The 25,422-nt window shown below is 40.4% G+C and overlaps 1 protein-coding gene across 1 annotated transcript; it reads right to left on the reverse strand.

Annotated features, from left to right (window-relative positions):
• Positions 1 to 3,693: 3,693 nt before the first annotated feature.
• On the reverse strand, positions 3,694 to 4,957 carry LOC120290376 (protein NOI4-like). The gene is made up of 2 exons (XM_039306444.1): positions 4,530 to 4,957; positions 3,694 to 4,053 (listed from the first exon to the last, which is right to left on the reverse strand). The coding sequence occupies exons 1-2, from the start codon at positions 4,779 to 4,781 to the stop codon at positions 4,012 to 4,014; spliced, it is 294 nt and encodes a 97-aa protein (XP_039162378.1). The 5' UTR covers positions 4,782 to 4,957; the 3' UTR covers positions 3,694 to 4,011.
• Between the last annotated feature and the right edge of the window lie 20,465 nt (positions 4,958 to 25,422).

Consider the following 25,422-nt stretch of genomic DNA (forward strand, 5'->3'; position numbering starts at 1 on the left):
TAAAATCCATTTGGATTATGTTGGCTATAGCTGCACACCTTGATTATGAGATATTCCAGATGGATGTCAAAACGGCTTTTCTAAATGGTTTTCTCGATAAGGACATCTTTATGGAACAACCACAGGGTTTTGAATCCAATAGTGAAAACCAGAAGGTGTGTAAGCTTAAGAGATCCATTTATGGACTCAAACAAGCCTCCGTGTTGGAACATCTATTTTGATGAGGTAGTCAAATCGTTTGGCTTCATCAAAAATCCGGATGAACCTTGTGTATATAAGAAGATCGGTGGGAGTGCAATTGCATTTCTGGTTTTGTATGTCGATGATATACTTTTGATTGGAAATGATGTACCAATGATATCATCGATAAAACTATTCTTGTCACAGAAATTCTCCATGAAAGATTTAGGAGAGGCAACCTACATTTTAGGTATCAAGATCTATAGAGATAGATCAAGACGATTGATTGGCCTCTCACAATCTACGTACATAGACAAAGTGTTAACACGGTTTAACATGCAATGTTCCAAGAGAGGATTATTGCCTTTTAGGCAAGGGATCCGTCTTTCTAAGGAGATGTGTCCCAACACTCCTGAAGAAAGAGAGCGGATGGCAAAGATACCATATGCATCCGCTATTGGAAGCATAATGTATGCTATGCTATGTACTAGACCTGATATTGCGCATGCTGTAAGTATTACTAGCAGATATCGATCGATCCAGAGAAGAGCACTCGGATAGCAATCAAGAATATTCTTAAGTACTTGCGAAGGACTAAAGATTTATTCTTGATATATGGAGAAGGAGAATTTAAAGTTGTAGCTTATACCGATTCCGATTTTCAATCGGATCCTAATGATTATAAGTCTACGTCCGGGTTTGTCTTCACATTCAATGGTGGTGCGATTAGTTGGAAAAGTTCCAAACAAAGCATAACCGCGATTCCACCACCGAGGCGAGTATGTAGCTGCTTCAAGCAGAAAGGAAGCCGCTTGGATGAAGAAGTTTATTTCTGAACTTGGAGTCGTTCCTTCAATTGAGCAACCGATCACATTGTTTTGTGACAACAATGGGGCAATAGCTCAAGCTAAGGAACCAAGGTCTCACTAGAAGTCCAAGCATATTGAGAGACGCTTCCATCTCATCAAAGAAATTGTTGGGAGAGGTGATATCGCCTTGCAGAAAAATGCTTTAGCAGAAAACATGGCAGATTCCTTCACTAAGGCCTTACCTCAGTCTTCTTTTGAAAGACATTGACAAAATGGGTTTGAGGTACCGGACAAATTGGCTTTAGTGCAAGTGGGAAACTGTTGGATGTATGCCCTAAAGCTACTATATAATAGTTACATGTTAGGGATTTTTGTTGTACTATCGTTATTATTATTTAATTGATGGCAATGGCGTATTCAATCATTTGTCTAATTATTTTATATTTATGAATGATTCCATAAGATCGGTTGCAACTAGAATCTATTCTTGAGACTTAAGAATATATGTGACGGGTTCATAGTTAGACTGAATCTTTAAATTGTTCCCGGTCGATGGATTATTAAGTGGATATTAATAATCCTGTTGAGACCGGTGTGTTCTTAACTTCGCCATTAAGTATTGGATACTTAAGGGAATGATGAGTCACATGTCATTGGGTATTATGATGCCTGAGTTAGAACACAGGTGTTTGTATTAGACAAATTCACTGAACGTGACGCATATGGAACGATTAGCGACATGGAAGCTTTTAGCGTGGTCAATGTCTAATTATTCATGCTTTGGTCTTGTGTAAATAATCCTTAGACCTGAGGCACAATGTTAACTTGTGTATCGAACAACTATGGTTCACGGGTGCACATAATGCCGGGTCGTCGATCCGTCTTTATACTTGATGGTCATAGTTTGTTCATATACGAAGTTACACGTGTGCGCAATATGGAATCTGTCTCCTTGTTATATGCAAGGTATGATAATGATGTCCTATGCGATCTAATTGTGACATTGCATTGAAATCCTCGGCCGGGGTTGTAATCGAGAATAAATTGTTTATGTCTCGAATAAAATGCATGTCAATTAGATTTGTGCATATGATCGAATTAATGACTTGACAAATATTCCATGGTCTTTGTTTGATCGGGACATAGTAAGACAGAGGGATTGAATTACACTGTAGCCAAAGCTGACAGGTTCATTATGTTCTTAAAGCATTCACACTATCTAGGTAGCCATGACATATTGCTAGATGTCAATCGTGGCTTGTAGGACCTAAAAGATTAATCGGGACAATTAATTCTTTTGGAAGTACTAATGTGTTAGTACAAGTCTTACTACCAGCTTAGTGATGAACCTAGGGATGTCACACACCATAAACAACTAGGATAACGTGGAACAAGAGAGAAATATTATTGCAAATGTGTTTGCAATTACTACAATCGAATTGAGTCGATTTGAAATTAAATTAAATGAGATTTAATTTAATTTGTATCATAGTCACGAGCCTACTTGCATATGATGCACACGCATGCCCAAAGTGGATATATGTTAACATACCAAACAAGTTGGCTTTAGTGCAAGTGGGAGATTGTTAGATATTTGCTCTAAAGCTGCTATGTAATATGTACATACTAGGGATTCCATTTGTACATATAAGGATTATGTTATTATTGTTATTTTTTTAAGGAAATTGATTAATTATTAATTAATTAATTGATTAATTAATGTGGAAATGGTCAGCAAATTTTTTTTTGCTGACCACTTCGCACGCATTTAGTTCGTGCATGGATGGTCAGCAACCGCTGACCATCGTGCACGAAATCGTGCATAAACGGTCAGCGGTTGCTGACCGTTCCATTCATGCACGATCGTGCTCGATCGTGCATGAGAACGAGGATCAGCAACGGTTGCTGATCCCACGATCGGCAACCGTTGCTGATTCATGTATAAATATTAAAAAAGATAGGCTGCAAAAAGGTTGCAACTAAGAGAGATTTTCTGTGGGTGTGCGTCTTGTTTTTGGCGACACTTCAAGGGGTTGAAATACAGAGAAAGGTGGGCGTGCGCTATTTGTTTTTAGAGAAAATGAGTTGCCGAAAACAAAGAGAAATGTGTGTGTTCTTGTGTTCTTGTATTCTTTGAGAGACACGAGAAAGTAGAGTGTTTTTCTCATTCGGGCCGTGACTATAATACATTGAGGATACATTGGATCATTTCCACGTGATTGCTAGCACAATCGAAGTGGAGAATATCCGAAGGTTCTCTCTTCCGTTCGACGTTTGTTGTTGGTGTGTCTGAACTAGAGGTCCGACGCTTGTGGGACTCGAATTGTAGAACAACCGAACCGACTCGTTTCAAAGCGCGCTTCGAGAGGTATTTCGTTTAACTCCCTTTTATGTTTAGATTTTTTATTGAAACGCACGAACAACGCCTTAGGAGAATCATGTGTAAAAGATATCTTTGTTTCCGCTGCGTTCATTTCGTTAATTTTTCTTATACATGATTCATGAAACACCAACACTTGACACCTTAATTCCTATAAAAGCGAAATGACAAACGCATATGGCTATGACTCACGCTGTTCCCCCAACCAGAAACATCCGTTAGCGTGATTGATGACAGAGGAAAGGGTCACAAGCTCGTATCTATAATGTCTTCAACAACGATGGATAACAATAAATTAAACCGGATTGAAAGTAAGCGTAGACATTTCACAGACAGATCCAATTCACAAATACAGAAAGCAGACAATTAATAAATTAACAATAGAACTAAGCAGAGGAAGAGAGAGAGAGAGAGAGAGATAGGCAGAGACAGAGAGAAGCATACTGCTGATAAATTATAGTAAGCATGACGCGTCATTATTTTACTCATCTCCACAAACCCCACATTTACACCACGAGGAGCTATTCCTGCAAGAATAACAATGGCTCTAAACTGTTTGTATCTTCTTCAAGTGAACATTCTGGGGCTGCTTTAGCCTAACAACGCGCGTCTCTTTTGGAAGCTCCTCACCAGAGAACCTAGTCAAGATTCTGCTGGGCTCTGAATGCAGCAAAACCATTTCTTCTGCGTGCAACAAAGAATTCACGGTAAGAGAGCGAAGCAGCAAAGGTTGGGAGAATGAAAACAAAATAAATAAATAAATAAATAAAATCTACAGCAACAGACTTGTTCACAAACAATTGCGTCCAACTCAAATTCAATTCCTGCTCGCACTATAAAGGATAATAGCATCTTTCGGATGGTCATTTTGAATGATTCAAATACTAACGAGCAAGTAGTGCCCAACCTGCTTAGTTTTTATGACACTGTCAAATCAATTTCTTTTACCCTATCTGCAAGTTTGAGAGTTCTATTTTCCATTTCTACATTTTCATCAAGACTAGCATAGCATATAAGAAAGTTTAAATTTAATTATTAGACAGGTTAACTACTACATAACTGGAACCTTAATAGATTATCGTAGAACAAATGACTGCAATAATTAATGCATCCTACATAAATAAAACAGTTTGTTCCCAGGCTCCTAAGAAACAACTTACCGTTGGAGGTTTGCTCGGATCAACAGAGTGTTTGACTTGAGGGTTGGCCTTTGCCGGAGATTCGGGCTTACCACCCGTCTTTTTTTCATCCCTTGCCTTGTTAAAGATGACAGTAAACCCCTCCGCTGAAGCTGGGTCATTCACATCCCATTCACCAAACTTTGGCAATGGCTGACCTTTTCCTGTTGGAACAAGAAACAGATTGTTGAATGCACAAAATCTCCACCTCACTTCAGTCTCCACACGAAACATAAATATGGGACTATGGACTAAATAAGGTGCACAATGAAACTTGCCAAGATAACAATTATAAGCAGAACAACTTCTTATTTCCTTAGACCACACGGTGTATATGTTAAAACATCATCTAGAATACAGAGGAGCTCTTTCTTGAATTAGACAAATGAAGAAATAGCTATATTGAATAAGCTGCATAGTGCGACGATAAGAATGTTCACATTCAACGATGAAACCAACAGCACCATAACCTGGATCTGAAAGAAGTTAAGATGCCCTTAAGCAGTAGCAATTCTGATTCCAAGAAAAAGCAATATGAGTACCTCTCTCTATAATTAAGAAAAACAATAATGATCATTCGATCGAATAATCTCCAGGGTCCATTCACTGCTTCAACGATTCACGTACATGGCAGGTTGCTTTAATCCCTTAGAGAAACTGGATAGCATGCAAGTATAAAGTTTCCTTTTTTAGAAAGCTATAATCAGATATGATCCTCAGTCCTATCACATAAATAGGTAGAGGAGTTCGTTTCACCATTCAGGCTTGCCGTGAATGGCGACCCAGATTCAGAATAGACCAGATCATCCTAATTTCTCGGAGGAAAAAAAGGTTGAAGCAGTCAAAAAAAACCATAACTCAAGTGCTTCCTCCATTCAAAGTAATCGCGCCACCAGACCCCATTACGCATGATAATCTTCTCCCAAACAGGCTCACCTCAGTCAAAAAAAAATTTCAAAACCCGGAAAACATGCCAAACTAATCAATCATCTCCCAAAAAATCTACTTCCTCACCCAGATTTTTCCAAAGTGAAAATGCTGAAAAAATGAGATTTCGAGGGAGGGGGGAAGAAAATTGAAGATGGGAGGGATCAAAGCATGGAACAGTGACACACCAGTAAGCAAACAAGCAGCTTCCTTCCTACAGAGATCGAACAGAGCCGAACCTGCATAGGGAGACATCGCCTACTGCTTCAACCAGTAGCCTTTGCCAACTGCAGGCGGCACAAACAAGAAAAACCAAAAATCGTATCAAAAAATGAACCTCCGAGATTTCAAAGGAGGAGGGGGCGGGGGATCGGGGATCGGGAATCGATCAATGGAGCGAAGAGAGGCGGCGGTACGGCAACGAATGCTGGTGAGAGGGGTGGCGACCTCGGGGAAGGTGGACAGGCGAAGGTTCCTGGGGAGATAGACGAGGGCGAGCCGGAACGCGACCGACGCGACGAGCCATGTCCAGAACCCCGAGCGCGCGCGCTTCTGCTTCTTCATCTCCATCTACTACTTTGTCGCTGTCGCCGGTGCCGTCGAGCTCGTCATTTCTCTCTACTCCATTTTCGCAGTTGTGGTTCGACGTGTTGGCGTCAGGCGCGTAGGCAGAGGCGGAGGCGGAGGAGTCGGGGGCAACGGACTCCGATGCCAATGGAGGCAACCGGCAGAGGGGCGTTGGTGTCGGCGTCGGGGTTTGCTGGAAGAGAGGCGCGACTTCTAGGACGAAAGAGAGAGAGGACTAGAGGTCGCGAGAGGGAGGCGGAGAGGCGTCGGCGTCAGAGTAGGGTTTAGGGGAGGAGGCGGAGGTGGAGGCCCGTCGGCGTCGCGTTTCGCTGGAAGAGAGGCACGACTTCGCGGAGGGGGAGAGAGAGAGCAGAGCGGATGTCGCAAGAGGGAGGCGGAGGAGCGTTGGCAGCGTCGGCGTCGGCATCGGCGTCAGGGTGGGGGCAATGGAAGCAACCAGCGGAGGCAAAGGGGAGAGAGACAGAGAGGAGAGAGAGGAGAAGGGGAGAGAGACGATCTGCAAAGGTGAGAGAGGCGCGAAGAAAGAAAAACCCTCAGTCTCCCATCCGAAATTTTTTCAAACATGGCGCCTGACACGAGGACACGTGTCGTCCTCCGAGCGCTTTCTTGTTTGCCAGGCTGAAATGTCTCACGTACCTAATATTTTCTCCAAATTTGGACCGATTCTCCCGAAATAGGCGGTTCACGGATTCAAATCCAAAGGGGTCCCCATCATCACCTCACAAGGTTCCCGACCGCATGATGATCACACGTCTGAGTCTTCTTCAATCGTACCTGAGTTCTTAACAGGTCAAGATCCTCATCATGGCCATCGTAGCATACATCCATTAATTATTATGATGTACTCGATTCAATAACTGCAATTGCATGCTTCTGTAGTCCTTTCACAGCTCATGGTCCACTTCCATATCTTACTAGCCTTGACGGCTAGTGATAGTTCCCGATGGACATAAATATATTTCGACATTAATCTCTTGAGGAATTAGAAAATGATCAAAGGGGCTATAGTGATATTGCATCTGCTCTTGACATTTGCCCTTCACATACGATGGACCACTCTACTATTCTATTGGAGCATTTGATTCTCGAGTTCTCACCGTAGCAAAGTAATCACCAATTTACTATGATATGGAAGCCCTAAAAGCGGTTTACTTGAAAAAATAAATTGTCTTGGCATTTATTCAAATCCATAACCATATTCGATTTGGCATAAGTTGACGTTGAATCTTGATCAAATGGTCAATTTAGCTATCACTGTAAACAAGGTTGAAGTTGATAATTCTGCCAACAGCGTGTGTGATTCTTATTAGAGCTATTATATTGGCCAATAAATCTTTTACCAACTGTTGGACCTCTAAAAGTCAATTTTTTATATTGATGTGGAGGTTGATTGCCTCGGTGGCATGATTGGAGCTGATGTGGATAATTTTTTAATATTTTATATATATTTTTTCAAATTTTTATTAATTTTTTTGTCTTTTTTTTTATACATCGTTAGAGCCAAGCAAGAAGCTATCAGGTCAAGGCTCAACCTTGACTTGATGGCCATTGGGTGAGGGTTGCAACCCTCAACAAATCGTGAGCAAGGGTTGCGAGGCCTCGTCAATTGCCAATGAGGGCTTCATGGCCCTCACAAGCCCTTGTCTAGTGGCCAATGGGGGCGTCAAGCCTCAACCCATGGCTGGCGGCCCCCACCAACTCTTAATAGTAAAAAAAATAAAAAAAAGGCAAAGAGAAGAAAAAATAAAAGGGAAAAAAATTATAAATGTTCACATTAACGTCAGCCACATCACGTAGGATTGTTAGCATCCACGTCAATAATTTTCTGGCTAAATTGGCCTGGTAGACTCAATTGATATCAATATGAAATAAATTTTGACTAAATTTGTCCAATTGAAAGTTTAAGACTAAATTGGTACAAATACAATAGATTTAGATTTCTTTTTGATATGTTTTCCATTCATCAACTAATTTTTTTTTTTTTTTTTGGTCGAAAGAGGTTATATATATAACTCTAAGGTGGAAAGAACATACAACAATTTACAAGGGCATCAATACAAATGATATCCATCATCGCTTGAGGAGGAAATAAAGCCCAGTTGGACGGAAGAAGACCTTGTTCGTGGGCTTTCGCGGCCCAATCGGCTAGGGCATTTGCCTCGCGTTGAACATGATGCACAAAGAGATTGGGAAAATAGGGGATTAGGGCTTCGCATTCAGCGAGCAAGGCACGGCACTCCCATGGTGGCAGACGATTCCGATTGATGGTCTCGACGAGGACAAGGTTGTCTGATTCGATCTGCAGGTAGGCATCTGTGTTGCCCTTTGTCACGAAATCCTTCAGTGTATGTAATAGTGCCTGGATCTCCATCTCTAGCGCCGTTGAAGCATGAACGCTTCGCATGAAACTGTCGGTCATTCGACCTGTGTGATCACATTGGATGCTTGCAATCGCCCCTGTCTGATTTGGGCTACGAAAAGCACCATCCATATTAACTTTTATAACTCCTTTTGCTGGTGGTTGCCAGATGCTGTTAGGGTTCTACCGTATGAACTCTGTGGGCGTCTGCTGCTGGTGAGATTGGATACACAGTTTAGCTAGATTCAATGCTGAGTCGATGAGAATATCCGGATGGGTCCGTTGATGGCGAAAGAGGAAATGATTTCGAGCCTTCCACAATTGCCACAGCAAAGCAACGATGACCTCAAAACCTGGTATGTTTCCCTTCTGTTCTATGATGTGTGTAAGCCATATTTCTATTCGATGTGTTGTTTGACTAGAAATTTTAATCTGAACTTTGGAGTGACACCAAATAGGATGTGTTGATGGGCAAAGGAGAAATAAATGTTCTGGGGTTTCAGGGGTATTGGATGAGCAAAGTTTGCAAAAAGGGTCTTGGGTTATCCTTCGTTGGAATAGGTTGGCTTTGGTAGGTAATGCATTTTGGCATAATGCCCATAGAAAATTGCGAATCTTTGGGGCTGTCTTGGTCTTCCAGATCTGTTTCCAAAGCTTTGTTGGGGGGGAGTAAGAAGAGGATGCCTGAAAATGTAACTTACTGGGTGTTGATTGTTTAATGCTATGATATCTACTCTTAACAGTGTAGTGGCCATCTTGTGTGGCTGTCCAGCAGAGTTTGTCCTCAGATGATGTTGTCCATAAATTAATAGCGAGAATTTCCTCAACTATTTGTGGCTGAAAAGTCTAATTAAGAAGCTCTACATTCCATGCATTCTGCTTAGGGAGAATATACCCTTCTACCAACTTTGGTTCCTCCCTATTAACTGGTCCACCGAGAATACCCATGCTAAGCCATTTATCCTCTCTAGCACTGATTGATTTGCCATTGCCAACAAACCATTGAAGTCCATCCAAAATAGAATCTCTGCCCATAAGGAGACTTCGCCAACCCCAAGAAGGTCTAGTCCCTGTATCCGCTTTCCATAGGGTTGTAGATTGAAAATATAGAGCTTTAAAAACACTACCCCATAAAGAATCAGGATCAAGATAAAGTCACCAGGCTTGCTTCCCCAGTAAAGCTTTATTAAAGGATATTAAATCTCTAAAGCCCATCCCTCCCTTCTCCTTACTCTCTTTCAGAAAATCCCAATTTTTCCAGTGAATTCCAGCTCTGTTACTGTTGTTTCTCCACCAAAAACAAGCTATCTTCTTCTCAACAGCTTTACATATAGAAACAGGAACTTTAAAAGTCATCATAGCATACTGAGGTAAAGCCTAAACAACATATTTCAACAGAATTTCTTTCCCACCTTTAGAAATTAGGCTTTCTTTCCAGCCCTCCAGCTTAGCATTGACTCTACCTAAAATCCAGGCAAACATATCCCGTTTTGAGGACCCCCAATCAGAAGGCAGCCCTAGATATTTGCCAATTTTATCCATCAGAGGTACTCGAAGTTCGCTGGCCAGGTTAGTCTTTAGAGTAGGAGGGCAAAACTTAGTAAGAAACTGTGGCATCCCAAAAATTCAAGACAAGCTCTAAGGTGTATTAAAGCCCATAATTAGGTAATGAAATTACCTATGGTTTATGTTTTAGCCAGTAGTTTTCTCTTAAGGCTATGTGTTATGTGCTTGAGTTCATGAGTTTTTAAATTAGTACTATAGGATAAATTAATGAGAAAAATCTATGCTTGACTATGCATTTTATAGACTAAGTTCCCATAAATAAAATGTTACAAGATTTTTGGCTATGTGGAATTTAGTAATTAAATTCCTAAAAGAAAGAATAAGAAAGGGGTAAAATTTGATCTTTATTTAGGTTGGGCCTTAGGCCCAAGAGTGGACTTTTAATGGGCCAAGTTGGCTGGCCCATTGAAGCCCACAAGTTGGTTGCCGTCGACCATGAAAGGGGGAGGAGTGGCTGGCCCATTGTTGGCCCAAATGCCTCCAAGCCCAAGCCCAAAGCCCATTGCATGGGCCTTGCCAAGTGGCAAGGAGGACTTGCATGCATTGGCCATTGGAAGAGGCAATCTAATGATTGCAAATGATGAGGAATTAGGGAAATAAAAGGAAGAGGAGAGAGAGAGAGAGAGAATCATGCGAGAGAAAGAGAGAGTGAGGCCGAGAGAAGAGAAGCCGAGAGGGGGAGGAGTCGCCCGTCGCCACCGCACGCCGCCCGTTCGTCCACCGTGTGCCGTCGTTCTCCTCGGTCTAGAGGCAAGTTGGGGTCCTCTTGCTACTCTTGCATGTGTGTGTTGCATGTATGTTTGAAGAAATGTCGAATTTTGGGCGAATAGGAGGGAGAAACCGAAGCTAGAATGACTTGTTCTTGAGTGATGTTGCTGTTTTCCCATGAACCGCCTGAGTCAGAATCTTGTGAGAGCTTTCATGCATGCTTTTAGTTCGATTTTTACTTTTATTTCTCCATGAAATTTTTATCAAACATCTTAAACTACAACATACTAAACTTTGGTGCAAAATTATGGATATTTAAGGGGTCAAACTCTCATTCTACGGAGATACTAGATCTGGAATGTTTTCGCATGAACTGCCTGAGTCAGAATCTTGTGAGAGCTTGCATGCATGATTTGAGTTCGATTTTGACTTTGATTTCTTCATGAAAGTTGTATAAAACATCTTAAACTACAACATAATAAAATTTGGTGCAAAATGATGGAGATTTAATGGGTCAAAATATCATCCTAAAGAGACACTGGATCTGGAACTGTTTTTCTGACCTTGTGGTAGATTTGTGGTTGCATGTTGATTTTTATCAAGAATCTCTCTTCGACTTCTTCATAAAACTTGTATATAACATCTTAAATACTAACATACTCAAATTTTAGGTAAAATGAACAAGTATAGCCTAGTGAATCGACTTACTCTTGAAGACGGTAAATCTGGAGACGCGGTACTGGACACCCGAGACTTCGGGGACCCATATGGAGACTTTTATTTGGAAATTTGACTTAAATTCCTTCATGAAAGTTGTAGGGGACATCTTGAACTAAACATTATCCAAATTTCAGAGGAAACGAATAAGAATAAGTGGGTAAAAACTCGGTATTTCGGAGATGACTACACTGGACGTTTCGGTATAAGGACCAGAAGCTTCGAACGACTATAGGAAATTTTCTAAAACGAATCTGGCCTAGAAGTCTCATGAAAAATCTACTTTAGTGTCTTAACTATAATCTGGTAAAATTTCATAATTTTGGGAGGTCGTTCGGGTATTTTAATCGAATTATTTCAAAAACTGCACATTCTGATTTTATCCGAAATTGCATGCTGTGATTGTGTGAATGATATCTTTTGTGTGGAACTTTTTTTGCCATGTGTTTTCATGAAATCATTATCTTATTTTCTTGTTTATCATATCCCTTAATTTCATGATTTTTGAGAATCATATAGATATTTAATTTAAATATTTTAAAAAATGGTACAAGCTGGAAGTTAAATAAATTTCAAAAGGCATGATAAATGGATTATTCTAAATTGTATGAATTCCATAAATTTTATTTTTATGAATGATTGCATCTTGCTGCATGCATGGTGATGACTGATGGTGCATGTATAAATCATAGGATGAAAGTGATTTTATTTGCCATTACATCATATGCCATGTTAAGTTGAGACCTAAATTGGTAAACATGATCAATGATAAATGAGGAAACTGTTTGTGGCGGATGATAATGCCCTGGGAGTATCAGGATGCCCGGAATGGTTGGGTGCCGGAAGCCTCGGAGGTCTTTGCCCGAGGGGATGCCTCGTGATGCCAGTTGGGATGCGAGATGCCCGGAATGTGGGGGCTTCCGAATGCCCGGTGGCCTTAAATGGCTGAATGCCGGAGGTTTTTCTCGCGATGCCAGGATGGGGTGCCAGTGTAAAGTATGAGATGAAATTGATGATCCCGAGAAAGAGTGATGTGGTGATCGAATTGAAAGTTAAAAGTGGAAATTGGATCATGCATATATGACATGATATGATGATGATCACCTATGGCATGATGATATGCATATATGACATGATATGATGATGATCACCTATGGCATGATGATATGCATATATGACATGATATGATGATTATCTCCTATGGCATGATGATATGCATATATGACATGATATGATGATGATCACCTATGGCATGATGACATGTATATAAGATATGATGATGATATGCATATATGACATGATATGATGATGATCACCTATGGCATGATGATATGCATATATGACATGATATGATGATGATCACCTATGGCATGATGACATGTATATAAAATACGATGATGATATGCATATTTGATATGATTGTGATTAGGATGTATAATGGTATATGTATGACTTCGAGGTAAGTATGCTTGGATGCATGAGTGACATGTATGATGTTGTGATTGTATTGTATGATGCATTGAGTTGTTATTGGATTCCTTTACCTGCTGAGTGGTTGTACTCACCCATTCAAGGACCAACATTTCAGATTAGCAGGATGCCGCTCCCTATTATCACGTGGGGCGTGTTTTATGGCCTACCTTCCGATGTAGAGGTCGAGTGCGAGGAGTTTGACTGTCCCTCTGTTCCTAGTCTTACGTATGTTCGAGTGCGCTGTTTAGTTATGTATGATGTGGGCCTAGCTGGGGGCCCTGTTGTCCAGGAGTTCATATCCGTCCATGTTCGTCGAGACGGAGCATGCGTGGGATGTTGCCGCCGCCACCGCCTGATGCACCGGGATGGGTGTAAGGGCCCGTGCATGTCAAGTAGGAGATGAAACTTTTTGGGATGGTTAGCCGACACTAGTGATGGGGGATCTTGCACGTGAGTCGTAGTGGGTCGACCATTTCTTTTTGGGTTTAGGCTGAGTGTGGTTTCATGTCCTGGCCTTTCTTTTGATGTACCGACCCAAGGAAACCCATCTTGAAAATATGTAAATAAAGTGTCGTGGCTTTATCTTTTCTCATGATGATTAGTGGTGTGCAATTGTATCATGGTTGTTGGAGGGAGAGATGACGATGTTATATTTTGCTTCAGCTAATGAGTCGTGCTGGGACCGTTTTCAAAAAAAAATAAAAATAAAAGAAAGTCTGTGAACTTCGATGCTTCTTCTAAGAGATGAAGTTAGTGTTCCATTAAGTGTAATGTCAGGTGTCTGTGGCGACCCTAGGTGGTTCGGGGTGTCACAGAAACAAACCGGATTTATTCCTATTTATAGCTTGACTTGTGGCTAGGCAATACTGATTCAGAATACTTGCTGGATTTTTACATTCTCAAATCGTTCCATCAATGAAAAAGATAGCGTCGTTGGCAAAGAATAAATGGGATAAAGTGGGACACCAACGATTAAGTGTGATCCCTCTTAGGTTACCCATATCAACCCCTTGATGGATAAGGTTGGACAATAGGTTAGCCAACAGAATAAACAAGTAAGGAGAGAGGGGATCACCTTGCCTAAGTCCCCTTGATGGTTGAAAATAGGTAAGGAATTCGCCGTTGAACTTAACGCATAGAGAGGTTGTAGTCACGTACTGTATCATCCAATTAATCCAGCAATCATTAAAGCCCATTTGATGAAGATAAGCTTTTAAAAAATCCCATTCCACCCTATCGTATGCTTTCTGCATATCCAATTTAAGAATCCCCTGAAACCGTTTCTTTCTTTTTCGCACCTTTAACTGATGGATAACCTCTTGAACGAGCAGGACAGTGTCTTGTATTTGCCTCCCAGATACAAAGGCACTTTGTTCTTTATAAATTAATTCTGGCAACCAAGGCTTTAAGTGATTGGCCAAAACTTTGGAAATAATCTTATATATGAAGTTGCATAAGCTGATAGGGCGAAATTGATCTAACCTCTCAGGGTTTGGGACCTTTGGGATAAGAGATAGGGCTGTTCTATTTAATTCTGTTGGCATTTTCCCTGTGATGAAGAAATTCTGGATTGTGTGGAAAACATCTTCCTGAATCAGATCCCAATAATTATGATAGAACAAACCATTTAAACCATCGGGTCCAGGGGCTTTAGTGGCTCCTAATTGAAAACTTGCATACTTGACTTCCTCTCGAGTAACGGTAGCTGTTAGAGTTGTATTCATAGCTTCTGTTACCATCTTAGGACATTGCGATAAGATCGGTTCAAAGGCTCTCGAACCACAGGAAGTATAAAGCTTTGTAAAGAAGGAAAGAGTCATATTTTTTAGTTGAGCTGGGTCTCTAATCCATTCTTCATTCTCAGCCTTCAACATACTAATTCTATTTCTTTTTCTTCTTTGTACTGTAGTGGCATGAAAGAATCTGGTATTTATGTCTCCCCATCACATCCATTTGATTCTAGAACGCATTCCCCAATATTGTTCCTCCTGTGACCAACTCTGCTGTATTTGTTTTTTCAAGTAGCTAACCTGTTGTTCATCATAATTACAAATAGGTTGATTTGTGTAGTATTGAAGTTGTTGCTGTAGAAGATGAAGTTTTCGATGACCCTCTTTGAAAGTTGAGTTGCTCCACTTAGTCAGAGCTGTTTTAGTTACCTGGATCTTCCGATAGATTGAAGAGTTGCTGAGTGATGATGCAGACCAAGCATCCCCCACCACTTGTCTACATTCTTCATGATCAATCCAAAAGGCTTCAAAGGTAAAAGTTTTTTTGCCTTTCCCTATGTTGAGATGAGTAGTTAATAGAATCGGACTATGATCCGACCCTATAGCGGGTAACGCCACGACTTCAACTTCTGGATAAACTAGACGCCATTCAATATTACACACTGCTCGGTCCAATCTCTCCCTAACCAGGTCCTGCCCACTTCTATTATTAGCCCAAGTGTAGGCACAACCCTTAGTTTCCAAGTCCATCAAGGCACAGTCATGTAGTAGATCTCTAAAGGATTGCATACGATAAGGCTCCGCAGGTCTCTTACTAAATTTTCTCCCAGCTGTATAAAATTTCATTGAAATCTCCAAGACACACCCAGGGTTAAGTATTAGAGTAACTAAGTTGTCTCAATTCTGCCCATAATAGTTGCCTTTGAGTAAAAGTCGCCGGAGCATGTAAAGCAGTAAGGCACATAGAAGTGATACCACTATTTTCAGAACAAACCATGTCAATAAAATAAGGAGTATAAGCTGTGACAGTAAGTGAAATCTGGTCAGTCCAAAAGAGCACCATTCCTCCAGCCAAGCCTTGAGGATTAACCACAAAATTGTTATTATAATTCAGCCTTCATTGTACTTGCTGAATAACTGGTTCCTGGTTTCGAGTCTCCATCAAAAATATTAGGTCGGGCTTATTTTGAGCCACTATGGCCCTAAGAGCTCGAATTGTCATGGGATTGCCCAATCCCTAACGGTTCAGCTTAATATCTTCATTTTTCACTTGGTGGCTTATTTGGGCAAGCCACCACAGCCCCTTCATAGGCCTTTTCAGCCTGGAGCACAGGAGTCTCCATCAACGCACTTTCATCTAGAGTATCAGGCAGAATAGAACGTCTCTTGGCTTTTTTCAATGGAGTCATTTTAGGCTGTAACCTAGGGTTTTTGAGTTTTTTTTTTATGAAGATGCTTCAATATGATTGACATTAACCTCTGTGGTCGTGACTGGTGTAGGGGAAAGAAGCACTTCCATCTGGTGTACCATAGCTTCTTGGGAGGTGTCTGTCACAGGGTAGTTGAGCAGAGAGTTTGCCTTCGAGTGGAGAAACATTGATGTCGATTCACTAAGTTTGAGTGAAATCAAATGGACTGCAATGACAGTTTTGCAGTCAAGCTTTTATTACAGTTGAGTCAATCAGCTATTGTAGTCAAGCTCCCTAGGCGGGATCAATTATACCATCAAATATGGAGCCAAAATTCAATTCAATGAGCGAGAATGGTTATTAGGATGGGCTAACCACCAATGGACTATGAAAGGAGCGCATCTGAAGAGGAAATGACTCACATCAACGTCCGAAAAACAACATTTACTTATGTCAATGTACTTACTTCCTTGCCATTTGTTTTTCATTTTCGAGCAATTTATTTCAAGTCATTTTCGTTGTTTATTTCCTTTTGTCAACCAAACACTTGCCCTTATTCTTTGGGAAAGACTTGTGTTGTCATTAGTGGCTTCATTTCATCAATTTTAGAACCTAATCATCAAGTTTTTGTTCCTATTTTTTGTGCATGATTGTCTGTCAATTCGAAAGACAACGACTGCAATGTTTGACCGGGATCTTTGATTATTTGAACCTTAATAATTCTTATGTCAAGTCAATGATTTGTAAGGACCAATTTTGAGCAAATAGAACCCCATCATTCGAGTTGAAATGTCATACTATATGATGCTTTAAGCAATATGTCAAACACTCTCTCCACCGGTAATGAATCTAACAAAATTCTATAGAATTTATCCGCTAGACTAAACAAGTAGTTAGCAAGCAATCATATTGAACGAGACAATAAATATTTAAAATTGACATAGAGATCAACGGATTATACTTAATCATAGTCTAGGTGTGCTCTTGGTTAGCTCGAGCATTGCTAAATTTATCCTAGTCTACTTAGTAACTTGAGTAGGGTCAACATTTTTCTGTGCTTTTAACATGGACCCACATGTTGGGATATTTCACCTACAGCTAAACCCACAGATTTCACATTAATTATGCGAGATTAACCATTAATTACACCTAAGACATACAAAGTAATTTACGAACATTAATTAGTTCCACCAAGTAAGCCGGCGAGACTTGATCATCTTTTAAAATACTTAAATTTAAAATAGTCGCAAAAATTTGAAAAAGAAATATTCGAGAAACGAAAAAGGGAAGGTCGGATCAAAGGAGAAATGATGATGGGAACACAAAGGAATGGCGGTTGTGGGGTTGGATTAGCCGACCTATTTATATTACCACTTTTTTTTTCGTTCAAATTAGTTTCTCAATTTTTTAGGCATTCACGTGTTTGCATGATACATTTTTCTTCCCTGAAACATATTAAACAAATTATAAAGATTGACTTTGGAGTCTTGGACTCATTTTGGCGTTGTCCGTCCTCGGTCTCTTTTGAAATGTGCGAGGAGGGGAGGGACCGGCTTACGAAAACCGCGTCATGAGCCGTTGTTTGCTGTAAATAGCTCTCTCTCTATCTCTCTTTCTCTCTCTGAGCTTAAGGGCAAGTTTTAAATGGCGGCGTCATGGTGGCGTGAAGCAGACGTTTGGAATATCAGTCTCGGTGTGTTTTCTCTTGACAAAGAAACTGAGAAACTCACACCGCACAACCGTTGCCCTCCGTCATAACGGGCAAGAAAGAGCATAAAGACAACGCAAGGAGTCAAAGCTGTTCTTCATCGATAGCAAGCCCCGCTCACTGTCAAACAGGATGACGAATATAAAAACTGTAGAACAATAAAATGGTGTTTGGATTTACACTTTCTTTAAATGTACAAACTCACAAATCAGAGAGACAGAGAAAGTCATGACCTTTATGTTCTTGGAAAAAACTATAGTACGATGTCTCACTATACATTTTTTCATGCCTAATTCATTTAATAGCTCCAACCAAAACTCCATGCTATTATCAGTCTATGCATGCTTGACCATATTACTAGTTTTCGTTTCGATCAAAACTCTCAACTACTCAATCCTGACACAAGCATCAAACTTATGCCTCAACATAAATACCCAGGTTCTCCTCGAGTAATCATGAACAACTAGCAGTGTAAATCTAACACTTTTCGAAAGAAATTGCGATAGCTTACGGACATTTGAAATGAATCAGCTTTACAATCTTTGAACTCCACTTTCTACCATTTGCTCGAGTTACAACATTTGCACACGTTCACTTCCTCAACCACTTAACCATACAATAGACTCCATTCACTTAAAACCTTCAGGTTTCCCTTCCCTTAAATTGATACATTCGATGACACCGCTGCAAAATCCATTGCTATCTTCTATTGAAACTCATGGTGGTCACAGTGTTTGATTTCTCATTGCCATTAGAGTACCTCGAGAGATCTTTAGAACTTCACCTTATAAAATATACCGACATGTAGCTGAATACATGTCACTCAAGAAACTCACATTATTCTTCCACTCTAAAATATGTCCCACACCAAGCAATGTCTTTGTCTGATATTATCATTCATTCTAATTCTAACATGGCCAACACCCGTGAGACCACACTCAACGTTGTTCCCCAACTACACTTTATCACTATCCATGCATTAATAGGTAAACCGGATCATATTTGATGTAACATGGACCACCAAAATCCATTGGTTATTTGGAAAATGACAAATCCTTAGTGATAGACAAAACATAATCAACACTATTCAAATTGTGAGTTACAAGTGCAATATCATTTGTAGACTCAGCTCTAATTCCCTTACCCTTCTCATTTCTCAACTTTAGGCAATCCCTTCTAAGATCCCCTCTCGTTTCATTTTTTTAACAAATAACAACACCAATCTTAGGTTGATTACAACTATTCAAATTCACACTACTCTTGCTAAGGCAAGTACTAGTTCTTTCTCTACCTCCACCTACTAAACCAGCATGCACAAGCTTACCAAATCCCCCTCTATGAAGGTCCTCACTCAAGATTGAATCATGAACCTCATCAAACATCAAGCTTTTTAGCTCAAAGGAACTACTAACAACAAAAACAATAATATTCTAACAATTGATAATGAGGATTATAGAATTAAAGTATCTATCTCATCATCAAAATCAATCTCAATCGAACTTAATAGATTAATGACCAGAATTCATTGATACACTAAGCAACACAATGCATTCGTCCATCTTTAAGTCAAATAAACATGGCAAACCTTTTATAAAAAAAAAAAGAGGACTTCTCTTATGCATTTGACAAGGCATTCATCAATCTTGTAGTGGTATTCTCTTTCATGATGCTAAACAACATTGGAAGACAACATCAGCCAAGTAACTCCCAACACTAGTCTATCAATAGATTCCAATCAACTTGATCATCTACTCTGGCTTCTCTTCAGACAAGGATAATTGCAAATCCTATGGTATAGATAATCCTTAATCTACATCTTCTAAAAATCGAAATCCTTTGCACCAATTTGTTGATTCCACCTTTCCTTCTTTTGTTTCCATTGATCTGCTTCAACTTAGCTTAAACTAGATTCGATACAAATTTGGGCAAAAACAACCAATCATATACCGTAATTAAAAAAGAAGAAGATAGATTGGACAATGAATAAACGTAATTCGATCAGTGTAACCTATTTCATGAGGAGAATATCACATGATTGCACTAGAAATCAAATAATCAATTGAGACTATTACTGTACTTGAGTCACTTAAACACTTTCAATGTGTCTCAAACTCCAATACCACCCAATCACTCACATAATATTTAGCCCTCACAATTCTTTATGCCCTCAAATTCCCTTCTAATTCACGTCACAAGCTTTAACTGTATGTGCACATATAGTATAGGGCTCGTATGTTTCATATTTTTGTTTTCCTATCGCCCTTCAACAAATGGTCAATGATATCATTTATAGATAATTTCAATTCTTTCTTTAAGTTTGGTTATCCCTTAATCATAAATCCATCAACAAACCAACAATAGTTAGATATATTAATGTAGTGACAAATAAAACAGTTTTTAGCACACACCCATCATTGACAAACAACCACTTTTCAAATGGGAAAATGGTCTAAATTATTGTGCGTGTATGTATTATTCTATCAGTGCTCCATTTAAGAGAAACAATACATTATAGTAAAATAGAATACTAGGTTGGGCCACCAAAGTTAGCTAGCTATGTCAAGTAGCAAACTAAATTTAATTCTCATTTCAACCTATGTTGTAAGATAAAGACCGAATGTAATTTGTCTTTTTCTTTTTTGGTAAGATAAGATGTATATTGACTTTTACCAATGGAACTTTACAAAAAGTAAGTCTCGGCACCAAAAAATTACGCTCTCGATGACAAACAAGTCACTAAGAGTGGAAGGGTGTCGTGTGACATCCCAAATTTCTGATTATGTTTTCAATTAAATGAGACGGACTTTTCATCGACGTGTTTGTAGTTCAGTTCTCCGAGCTGATCACTCTCGAAATAACTAGTCTATCAGGTGAAGCCGTTAAGGAATTTAAATGCAATAGGCTTGAGAATATGACCATGAATCGGCTGCTTGACGACATTAATCTGCAAGGATCATTACGACACTGTCAAAATCGAACAGAGATCAGTAATAGGTCAATTCGACTAAGATATATTATTAGAGTGTGGGTGATTCCACCTGATCACAATATCCTCGTCGACCGGCACTAAACCAATTCTTCTGTCGTTTTGGGTACCATGTGTCCATAATTGAAATCTCGAGATTTCTACGACAATTGAGAGTCGCCAATGTGTCGAAGATTTATGTTGTGGCTTGAAAATGATCAACTACGGGTCAATTGCACTGAAAATTCCTAAAAGCTACCCGGTAGATTAGGACACGCTTAAATCGCGCCAGATTGAAATTAACCGTGATTTTAAACCCGAATTCAGAAATTCAAAGTTCTATCATGTCACAATTCATTTTAGGAACATCGACTCATCTTCAGAAGATTTTTCTACAAACCGAGATTTTTGGCAGAAAAGCAAAGTAAGGCCGTTTTTGTTCGGGATAGTCAAAGGGCTGTTTTTAATCGAATCTTTGGGATGCAAGTTGGATCATTTGACGAGGAAAAGTTGTAAGAAGGTCGAGGACACATGGACAGATTTTATTGAGCTTCAATTGGATGGAATTGAGAGAGAATTGATTGAATTAAGTGTACAGATGTTCAAAATTCGAAATCCCCTTGGCACACCACATTTTGGACCTATTAACTAGCTTGTAGGGAAGCTAGAGGAGAGAGAGAGAGAGGCTAGTGGGGTGACCGATTAAGGTGGGGACAAAGAGAGAGAGAGAGAAGGCAAGTGTTGCAAGCTTGAAGACTCACCAAAGGGGACCCCCTCTTCAACAGCTTCTTCTTCCACAATTTTAGGCTTTCTCCATGGTTGTTGAGGAGGAAAAGCTCGGCAAAACCAGAGAGAATTGGACAGCCTTCCCTCCTTCCTGTCGCACGCCCGTCCGGCCACTGAACCACCACCCCATTGCCGTCTAAAGCCCGCATGCCAGCACCGGAGCTGACCCTACTGCTCCACGCGTTCTAGCGCCTCCTTTGCCGTTGTCCAGCTTCGCCAGCAACCCTTGGTCACTGTGGTGGTCGCCTGAGCCGTCACCACCGTCGTCTAGCTCCCGAAGCAACCCGCCAAGCCCGCTGGTCACCGTTTGGCTGTTGCGCAGCCCAGCCATAAGCTGTGCCAATTGAACGCCCCCTACTCTTCGTTCCTTGTTGTGTCACCGTCCCCGAGCCTCCTCGGCTGTTGTGGAGCTCATCGAAGGCCATCTCGCCACCATACAGCAGCCGGAACCATCGCCTGAACCGCCGAAACCCTGCTTGCCCATTTCCAACAAGCCGAGCCGCTGGTTCTTCTTCTTCGTCCATCACGTGTCGTCCGCCTCTACTCGACCTCCCAGCGGGTCGCCGGGCCACCGTGGGCCACCGTGCAACCTGTCGGAGCCACCACCTACACCGCCTAGACCAGCTGCAGCCACCCTTGCCCCTCCTTTGCTGTTTCAGCCACATCAAGCTGCCAGTTCCATCTTTTCCAGCAAGATCAGTAGCTGAAGACAACAAGGCCTTAAGGACTTCGAGGCCCATTTTAGGTGTCTTCCTGGCCTCCGTTGGTGTCGCCGCTTCAAGGATTATTGACCGCCTTGGCGTCATGGTCGCCGTGAACTCACCGACACGCAAAACCGATGAGTTTAGCCTCTAATCCTTGCTTAGTGAGTTAATTATGCTTAAGGGGTGCTTAGATTAGTCTAAGTATGTTTAGGTGATTAGATTAAATTATTTAAATGTTAATTAGATTAGTTGTATGATTAGTTTAGTGATTGATTAATTAGGGCTAATTGTATGTTTAAATTAGTGTAATCTAGTTTAACCCTAATTAATTGTTTTTAATTATTTAATTATTTCGAATTTTATCATTATTATTTTATTAAATTATATTATTATAATATAATATTTAATTATTTAATTTTCGGAATTAAATTTAATTATTTAATATTTTCAAAAAATTTGCCGGGATAGTCGGTCGTTAGAATTTCGTCGATCGCAACAAAGTGTGATCAGTTTGTGCATTGTATGTTTAATTGAGAAATTGAGTGAAATTGGAGAAGTTTTGTTATTTAACTTGAAAATACTCGGTGTCGGCTTTTGGGCATCGTAATTGGTTTGTAGGACAATTTGTATCGTGGATCTGAATGAATTGTTTGTCCAGTTCTCTGGTTTATTATTGATTATGTAGTTATGGCGAGTAAATATTTATTTATACTACAGCTACAGCTTTGGTGAGCTATATATATACTACAGCTACAGCTTTGGTGAGCTATTATATAAGCTACAGCTTTTGAGAGCTATTATATCAGCTACAGCTTTGGTGAGCTATTATATAAGCAATAGCTTTTGAGAGCTATTATATCAGCTACAGCTTTGGTGAGCTATCTATCTACTACAGCTTTGGTGAGCTATCTATCTACTACAACTTTGGTGAGCTATCTATTTATACAGCTTGAGCGAGCTACCGTCTATATATTACAGCTTTGGAGAGCATATGTCGTATTAACGACTTGTTTGATAGACAGTATTGAATGATAGATAGTATGATTGAATTGAATCGTTGTGAATGATTCATCTGGTTGAATTATGAAATGTACTGACGTGCAGGAAGGGACTGAGGTGAGGTAAGTCCTCTATCCTATTTGTGTGGCTAGAGCGCCCTGGGGCATATTGTCTTCCTAATCGAGTCTTAGGGGGTAGAACTCACTGAGACATTTTCTCACCCTATTGTGGGATAATATTTTAGGTCCCTAGATGGCGGATCCTCCAGAGCTTTTTGGTAGACCAGTAAGGGTCGCTGAGAGGATTTTTGACTTCGCCGATCCCGACTAAAGAGCTGGCGAATGGATCTAACTAGCTGGTCTTAGGATAGCTTAGTTTTTTAGGACTGATCTTCTGTAGATCTTTTGTTAATAGCCTAGTATTGTAAATGAACTGGTTTGATATGTATAAAAGTGTGTGGTTTGATTTTAAAAGTGTGATCCTGCTTTTCTATCCCAATTGAGTTTTTTCTAGGGATTATTTATCCGCTTCCGCATGTGTAAGTAATTGAATGGGTCAGCGACGTGTCTTGGGAAGTCACATTTCTATCGACTGCAGTGGAATGTGTGCATGCTCGAGGTTCGGGGCATGACACGTCAAGAGTAAAATAGACGGAGGGGATACCTAAACAGCGGCAACCCTCAAGCAAGCTCTAAAGAAGACCTGATACCTATAAATAGAAAAGAGAGGGATCTAGACCCCAACTTATTTGTATGCTTTTGTTTCTTGGAGTGTCTACAACATGTTTGAAAGTGAGAGCCTTGTCCTTGATGACTTTGGAGAGGTGTTGCTTCAATGTCGGAACAAACAAGCCTGCCCACGGAACAGTATATTGTTCCTAGCCTTCCAAATTATATGACAAAGAATGGCACAGGAAAACTGAGCAATTGCTTAATAGAATTCATTGCTTGATAGGAATTTAATGGCCCATTGTAAATTCTCCTCCCACAACCTATTTTGCCACGGGAGGTTGCATCTTGAAGCCCAAAAAGTAGCAAGGTCAGTAGAAATGTGGCATCCAAAAAATAAGTGTCCGGTGCAGAATTGCAAAAAGCACAAGACATATTGGCAATTCTTCCATAGGAAAGTAGCATAACCTGGGTGGGTAACTGGTTCCTTGAGATGAGCCATAGATAGAATTGATACCGGGGGATAAGCATTCTATTCCATACAATTGAGAACCATGGCACCAAATTGCTCTTCCGACGAATGGCTTCCCAAGTTGAAGAGATAGAAAAGATACCTAAGAGTGCTGCAGCCAAGTTAGCTGTCAAGAATTTGATTGAGAATGGGAAAGGGATGCGTCCAAGATTGGATGACATCTTTAGTCGCTTGGCCTGAGGCGGAGAATAAGTCCTTATCATGCCTAGAAAGCCCCGACCGATAAATAAAAGTGTCCATAAAGAACAAGTTTAGAGGTCCGCAAGGATGCCAGAGATCGAACCAAAGGGAAATGGAACGGCCATCACCCACCTACCATTTAAAGTATTGTTGGAAGTCCCTTATGAGATCTAGCAATTTCCTTGCCCATGAACAAAATGTAGGCTTCGTAATTGCCTAGAAGTTCTTCTTTTTTTTAAAGGTAGAGTAGATCCATTTACACCAAAGAGATTCCTTATCCGTAAAGAGGATTCATATATGTTTCAACATCGCTGCTATGTTACAATCATGAAGATTACGAATGCTGAGTCCTCCCTCTTGTTTTGGGAGACAAACGTCTTCCCATGCCACTTTCGCACCCCCTAACCCAAGGCTAGGGCCCTTCTAGAGAAATTGCCGAAGAATTTATTCAATACGATCTAACACTGCTCTAGGTAACATAAAGATGTTGGCCCAATACACTTGCATAGAATGAAAGATTGACCTAATTAGTTGAAGTCGGCCCGTAAAAAGAGAGAAAGCATTGTGCCCAGGATTGCACCCTTGATGTTACAAGGTTTACCAAGGCATTGCAGTCAGACTTGCTAAGCCGAGATGATATGATGGGAACTCTAAGGTAGCGGAATGGGAGGACGCCTTCCCTGAAGCCGAGAGCCTGGAGAATTAAGGAACGAGAATGGTGTGTACCCCCCGCAAGAAAAACTTCACTTTTGTTCTGGTTCAGTCTTAACCCACTCCAAGAGGAGAAAGTGAGAAGCTCGTCTTTAAGAACAGATATAGAAGCCATATTCGCTTCGCAAAAGAGGAATACATCATC

Source organism: Eucalyptus grandis, chromosome 2 (genome assembly GCF_016545825.1).
Source record: "Eucalyptus grandis isolate ANBG69807.140 chromosome 2, ASM1654582v1, whole genome shotgun sequence".
NCBI lineage: Eukaryota > Viridiplantae > Streptophyta > Magnoliopsida > Myrtales > Myrtaceae > Eucalyptus > Eucalyptus grandis.